The 7,732-nt window shown below is 35.5% G+C and overlaps 1 protein-coding gene across 1 annotated transcript in view; it reads right to left on the bottom strand.

Annotated features, from left to right (window-relative positions):
- Positions 1-4,227: 4,227 nt before the first annotated feature.
- Positions 4,228-7,732, bottom strand: part of HSPD1 (heat shock protein family D (Hsp60) member 1) — a 9,852-nt gene continuing 6,347 nt past the window's right edge. Inside the window, exons 5-9 of the mRNA XM_039844908.1 lie at positions 6,729-6,856; positions 5,945-6,190; positions 5,410-5,584; positions 4,956-5,134; positions 4,228-4,856 (exon numbers count right to left, since the gene is read on the bottom strand). Of these exons, the coding sequence (XP_039700842.1) occupies positions 4,701-4,856; positions 4,956-5,134; positions 5,410-5,584; positions 5,945-6,190; positions 6,729-6,856 (884 nt within the window). The 3' untranslated portion in view covers positions 4,228-4,700. The remainder of the gene's footprint in view (positions 4,857-4,955; positions 5,135-5,409; positions 5,585-5,944; positions 6,191-6,728; positions 6,857-7,732) is intronic.

Genomic DNA, 7,732 nt, shown 5'->3' on the forward strand with positions numbered 1-7,732 from the left:
TGAATTTGTTTGATAATTTCTTCCTATCTGTATTCGCTGGTTCTCTCATTCAGGAATTCCTAACTTATTAGACTTTCTACTTCTTGTATTAAATCTTTACCTTTTCCTCCTAATGTTTTCCATCTGTTTTTGTTCTGCCTTTTAGATTTCAACTATTTCCCAACCCTTTTTATTGATTTTACATTTGCCATTATTTTAATTTCCAAGAATATTTTGTTTTCTAATTGTTCATTCTTAATAGCTTCCTTGTTTTATGGAAATAAAATCTCATTTATGATTTTTTTAAGTTTCCCCGAGGTCCCTTTGGGTTTTTGCTATTCATGTGGAAGGCTTCCTCAGCTGTCTAATGGTTCTGATCTGTCTGTTAATATTTGAAAGCAAGGTACTGACAAATTTATTGGAATTAAGGTGGGGTATATTGACTGGTGAGTTTCACTGTAGTGATAGTTGAGCCGGCCTTTACATTAGGGGACTTTCAAATGGCAGAATCTGGAGATCTTTTCTCAGTTTTTCTTCATAAAGATTCTTCTCTCTTGTTCTAGAGAAATATGGGGGTAGGAATAGGGAGAGGGACGTATGGAGTAGATATAATGCCTGGCTGCTGGTATTCTGTAAGGTTAGTAAAGGATTGATGTTCCCACAGTTTAGAATGTAGGCTTTCCTTTTATTTATTTTTAGCTCTCTCAGTCTAGCTTTTGGGTTTTTGTTTTAAATGTCAGAGGGGCTTTGCAACAGGGAGTCAAATACTTTTATTTGTACTTTGTTTAATGCCCAACTTATTAATCTATGAATTTATTAATTATGTTTCTCTAAACAGCATTTCTCTAAATGCTTAAGTTCTGTTTATACAACTAACCTATCTAAGTGCATGGAATTAATAAAAGAAAATTCACTGAACATTTAAATATTGTAAACTTAACCAGGCTTCTAAACATGTAATTAAAATTGCGTATTTTAATTAAAATTGCATATTCTTTCAAAATTTTTAAACACTCAAAGACACAGAAAACAATATTATACAATAATACTGTTTATACATAAATAGGATATGAGTGTTACAGCTTACATTTATTGTTTCTTCTGAGGTTGCCTGTTTGGGTAGTGTTACATCTTTCTGGACATTTAGTATATTAATTAGATTTGAAGAGTCTCAGTCCAGATGAGTTGCAGGATCTTGGTAACTTGTTAAATTTTTGGTGGGGGTGTGTAATCTGGCTGTACAGGCCAATGTGATTCCAAGGCTTGAACACCTTACTTAGAGTGAGTCCTTTTTTTGTTTTTATAAGAAAACTTTGTTACATCAGGAGGTTCTTACATCTTTTGTATTTCAGAGATTTTGAGAGACTTGAAATCTCTCCTGGAAATGATGTGCTCTTTAAGTTTCGTGTGTGTGGTTGTCCCCATCTACTTCTTATTTATGGTATATTGACCTGCTTTGAGGGTATACATAGAATTATATGTTGTCTCATGAGTTCAGCCGAAGTGTTTCATTCTCTTTGAAATTTAACTTCAGATTTCAAATTTGGGGAAATTTGGATGTGTATCATCTTGAAACCTACTATTGGACCTCCTTTTGGTTGTTCATGACCAATGGTAGTTGGTTGCTGGACTCCCCTTCTACCAGGTCATTATGAGATAACCAGTGCTGCTCATTCTTCCTACTCTTGGTTCAGTTTCTACTTTCTTCTCACTAGTTTTATTTTACTCCTGTTTATAGATACAGAAATGAGAATATAATCTATATTTATGCTAATACTCTGGCTTATTAATATCAATAAGGCATTAACATATAATATTCACCAGTTTATATTGGAACTATCTTTTTCTATTCTTTACATTGACTTTCCTCTTTTGAGTATCATTATGAACTCCTGGCTTTGTTCTAATTCACTATAATTATTTATTATTGATACTCAAAATGTCCTAACTTGGCCAAAGGGAACACTTTGGGTTGGCTCTTAAAAAAAAAATGTGGATATTCTTGGAATTATTCTTCTTGTCAGGTCCCAACAAGGTGTTCCAGATCCATTCTGATTTTTTCCAGTTTCAAGGCATGGACGCAATTGCTATCCAAGGAGTCTTCTTCTCTTTTAGTAGAGAATAGTATTAGAGATCAAAATCTAGTGCTAGGGATATCCATGAAAAATGGTGATGGGCAAAAATGCTATCGTTGCTGCTACATTAGGCCATTTTTTGGTGACAGAGATAGAGATCACTTAAGGTTACTAAATTCACAATGTTTATTTTCAATTTGACAGTTGTTCTTTCTTTAAAAACTTGATTCCATCAACCACTTACTCTAGCATAGTCTTTTATAAAGTTGTAACTCAGTTTGAAACTGCTGCTGCATTTAACCAGGACGATACCCCTAGTCACATGCCCCAAAACTTGCTTTTCAGGTTTGAGATTCTCCAATACCTGAGCCTCACTGGTCTTCCTAGGTTGCAGTAGAAACATTCCATTCTCTCTTCTCATAGCAGCATTAACTTTTTCCTTGGTTATTTTCCTGTTTTTCAAGCAGATCCAGCTGCAGTCTTAAAAGGTCACTTCCATTGCTAGAGCTAAATACTGACCAATGTTTGCATCCCTTTTCTCACACTTGTTTATTTTCAGGTTCATACATTTGTTCTCCTAACACATTCCTGCAAATGTTTACTTGAAATGGCTCTCCCAGGGTCTGTACTATTCAAATAAATCCTGCTTGCTTTCAGTGAGGCAACTCCACGCTGCCAAGTTTTCCGATTTTCAGTCCAACATCTGACTGGACATTGTAGTCTGTGTCATTTCTTAAGGGATTTCCACGAACATCATGAGCATATTTCCCCAGAGATCTACCATTCCTGCTTCCTCATCTACGATCATTGGCATAGTTAATCTTGACCAAATGTTTGAAGAAACCATCTTGATACTCTTGGTTCTCTCCAGAATCCCTCCAAAACTGCAATCACCTTGTACAGTTAAGAAAAGGTCATTTCCTAGTCTATTGATTTCTCTGGCTGCAGCTTTCAGAGTTCCTTACAGTTGCCTAGATCTTAGCTTAGGGATTCATTCCAGGCTTGCTCTTTGGTTTGAGTGTGAGCTCTTAAATCAAACCCTAGATCGAATTTGGGGTCTATTACTGACAGCTGTTTAGACTGTGTAAAGTTAAACTTTCAGAGCCTGTTAACTGTAGCATAGTTTTAATTAATCCCTAAATTGTTTGGAGTGTTAAAATAATCCAAATATTTAGTACAGTGTTTAACACATAATTTTTCTCCAGTTAATCTCTTTAGGCTCGTTAGTCTAATGACAACTAGAAATCTTTCAAAGTCCAGGTATCTCCCCTTCTTTTTCTTCTAATCTAGCTTGGCCTTTAAGATATAAACTATATAAACACTTAAGGTTTCTTTTCCTCCAAATCTGATAGTGCTACTTTGCTTTTTGTCACTTCTATAGCCAAAACTACATTCTAGCCAAGTTGTTCACTTAAAATGCCTTTTATTCAGTCCCCTCTCATGTTTCTAACCCAACTAAATTAACACCAAAAACGTTTCTAGGTACAGGATTTCAAGTGACTTTGGCTTCTGGTCTGTGGTGGACTTTATTTTTCCCTCTATTTCTATCCAAGCTTTGTATACAGCTCAGGCCAGCAGGAACATTTGCCTCAATGCCTAGCTTACACACCAGACTGTTACACAGCAGCTCCAGGGCCGTAACGAGGAGCTCCTTCCCACTTAGAGCAGATTCAAGTGCTATAGCTCCAAGACAGACTTAAGTCCTTGGTACAGGTGAGAGTAAAGTAAAAACTTAGACGTTTTTACAGGAGTCTTGTGCCTTCAATTTATGACATAGTTAATCTAGAAAGCAAATCAGTACCTTCCCCCAACATGCACACATCCAGGTACTGTTTTAAAAGCCACACTTCCATGCTTTATTATCTAATAAAGACCAAGTGTTGAGCCAGAAACTTCCTTCTTTTTAACTTAAGAAATAAAGGTGAAGACACTGGGTCATGCATATTAAGACCAGACCTCAACACATACAATATTGTTTCCACAGGATTCAGAGTTGTCACCTTTTAAAATTTCTCCCACTACCAATGTAATAATGTAATTTAGTCTGCAGCAAAGAGAAACACAAGAATACTATACAGGTGGAACATTTTACCCATTTGTGCCAAACCCAATCTCTCCTCTTCAATTGGTTTTCATTTCTCCAATCTTCTAGATCATGGAAAGGCTAACACGATTAACTTTAAACAAATTTTTATTACACAAAGGTCACATAATTGGGTATTTCTCTACTTTGTACACAATTATTTACTCTCCACAGAAAGGCTGCTTCTTAACTTCTCATCGGATGATGGCAAGCACTAAAATCCTGATTTTAACAGAATAGTAGTAAAAATGCCTCGGTGATTTAAGTTGAAAGCAGTACATTGGTACATGGCTCTTGCACTTAGTTATCAGGAATGTACAAATGTCTTTATTCAAAAATACAAAATAAATTATCTGTAGGCATGGACAATGACAGCAGTAAACCATTATATGTTGTCAACTGAAACCAGTAACTGATGATTACAGTGATTTTCTTAAACATCAGCCAGCCTTTTATTCAGTTATTTCGTTCAACTGACTTCTCTGAAGTTACAGATGAGGAGCACTGCGCCTTGAGCTTCCTCTCACAGTTCTCATTAATAGAGTAAAGCACTATTCTAGGAATTAGAACATGCCACCACCTCCCATACCACCTCCCATTCCACCCATTCCGCCCATTCCAGGGTCTTTCTCTTCTTTAGGAATTTCTGTGACTACAGCTTCTGCTGTAGTTAGCAGAGAAGCCACTCCAGCAGCATCCAGTAAAGCAGTTCTTACAACCTGGGAAAAGAGTTTGATGAAATATTACTTTCTACTTAGTAAAAAATTAGTAAGACTTACTGAAGTTATTAAAAGAATTTTTATAAAAAGGTCAACTACCTTAGTTGGATCAATGATTCCTTTTTCCACCATATTCACAAAATCTCCAAGCATAGCGTCATAACCAACTTCAGAGGAACTTTGCATAATTTTCTCAACTATCAACGATCCTTCAACACCTGCATTCTTAGCAATGGTCATTGCAGGAATTTTGAGTGCTTTTTTAATAATTTCTATACCTATAAAGAAAGTAAAGTTTAGGCAATTTATCCTAGTTCTTTCTTTTGTAAATATTACACTACCGAGAGTACTGATACAGGAAAAGATTGCAGGTCAAATCATTTCCCCTGAAAAATACAATGCACCTTTCATCTCTCCTTGATAGTACTACTGTACTTTTGTTATTCTGGAGATTGCTTTGAGTTGTAACATTTAGTGGGCAGCAATGACATTTTTCTAACAGAAAGACTAATATCAGACCGCAAATAAACTCAATTGTAAGGTAACTTTTTACCAATTTTTTGATCTTCGTTAGCTGGAGTTAACGAGTCCAAGGCTGGAATGCACCGAAGCAGGGCACAACCTCCTCCCAGAACAATGCCTTCTTCAACGGCAGCTCGTGTAGCATTGAGGGCATCTGTTACTCTGTCTTTTTTTTCATTCACTTCAACATCACTTGTTCCACCAACCTAAAGATTAAAAGCATTCCAATTAGTATAGCTTCTCTAATTTAAGATGCTGCCAAGAGTCATTAGCACCCAGTCTGTTTAAAAAAGCAATGTAAAAAAGGCTGATTAAACAGCTAATAGGGTGAGTGTAGTGTCCCACCAAAGTTAGACTCCGACTGACATAGCAACCCCCCACATTATAAGTTCAATTCTGGTTTTAAGGAATATTTCAGTTAAAAAAAGAACTTTACATAATAAATACCTCCATGAGGAAGTTAATTTCATGAACAACAGTTACACAGCACTATTGGGGAATACCACAGAAACAAATCATTCTTGAACTCAGAACCTAAGAAGCTTATTTACAACAATGAATCTTACCTTCAGCACAGCTACTCCATCTGAGAGTTTTGCCAGACGTTCATTTAGTTTTTCCTTTTCATATTCACTAGTTGTGGTATCTAACTGTTCCATGATTTCTTGAATACGTTTTTCAATTTGAGCCTTGTCACCCTTTCCTTTCAAGAGCATGGCATCATCTTTGGTCACAATGACCTCTCCAACTTTTCCTAAGTCATGAGACTGAACATCTTCAAGATTTAGAGTTAATCCTTCTTCTCCAAACACCTAGAAACATTAAAAAAAAAGAACAAATTTCAGGTTACAGTTTTTTCATTATACCAAATTTACTTATCATATAGCACACACAGATGTTTTGATGAAACATTTTATAATACTATTATTTCTTTGAAATGTGAGATTTTAAGACCACTGAATATGATCTTTCATTGCATTTCCAACTTCCCACTTAATCCTCGATATTAGATTTGAAAAAACTGTAAACTCGCAAAACTCATCCAAGATCACACTTTTAGTGGAACCAGGACTAGACCCTAGGCCTAAATTCTTAAGTCTTATGTATTTTTACTATATTCTTGAAAACCAGTTAGTCAATAAGCCTATTCACGGCAAAGTAGAGAAGGAAGGGATTATAACACTATTTAATCCAACCTCTACCTCCCATCCCAAACATACAACAGAGGCACAGATTAAGTAAACAGTTGAGATGGTATTATCTGATTATGAAAAAAGTAAATTCTACTTATAAATTTTAGGCCTGGAAGTATAACGTTCAATAAACCAACATCGCACTTATTTTACTTACTGCACCACCAGTAGCAATAGCCATGTCTTTAAGCTGGTTTTTTCGATTGTCACCGAAACCTGGAGCTTTGACTGCTACAACCTGAAGACCAACTTTTAGCCTGTTAAGAATAGTAATTAATAAGGATAAAATTTAATAAAAATGCCTGTCTAGTTCTCAAGTTCTGACTCCTAAGTGTACCTAGAAAACTTTACTTTTTAAAATTGTTTGCCTGAACATGCCCGATCCTGTCTGATCTCGGAAGCTAAGCAGGGTCGGACCTGGTTAGTACTTGGATGGGAGACCACCTAGGAAGGCCAGGTGCTGTAGGCTTAAAAAAAAAATTGTTTGCTTCCTAGCAACTTATGGTTAAAACAGGAAATGACAATTTTCCATTCTTCCATATTTGCCAATATCTGACTACCTTAATAAACTACTGACCTTATTTACATTCCAGTTCAGCAACTGGACCCAGGAGCAAAAATGTTAATGTAAGCAAAAGATATTTAAGTTAAATAGTAACTCTTTTATAGACTGTTAAAAAATCAGAATTATTAATTATTAAATTTGGGGGTCCATCTAATAAGCATTTACTCTACGTGTTCCATTTAAAATTAGATTAAGTTGCTATTAAAGTATGAGCAAGAAGTGTTTTTAATTTAGTTCCTTTATAAACGTCAATATTGCTGATAAAAGTATTACGCTCACCTACAATTTGAGCAGGGAATTAATACTTGAATATACAAAGAAATGTCCACAGATTGTGAAACAAAAGGAATACAGAAACTTCAAAACAGAGCTGGTCTATTTTATTAAGGAGCCAAATAAAAATCAGAGGGATAAACTCTGATGATATGCCAAGTGTATCGATATCCAACTTTTCAGCTACCAGTAAAATGGTTCAATGAAAACTGTAGGCCTGTGGTTTTTTGTTTTTGTGGGTTTTTGTTTTTTTTTTTTTGGCTTCAAATCTCATAATCTCTAAGGTATATTTATAACCCAAAAGCAAATCCAAGTTAACATTC

This window comes from Pteropus medius, unplaced genomic scaffold (genome assembly GCF_902729225.1).
Source record: "Pteropus medius unplaced genomic scaffold, Ma_sr-lr_union100, whole genome shotgun sequence".
In the NCBI taxonomy this organism is placed as follows: domain Eukaryota; kingdom Metazoa; phylum Chordata; class Mammalia; order Chiroptera; family Pteropodidae; genus Pteropus; species Pteropus medius.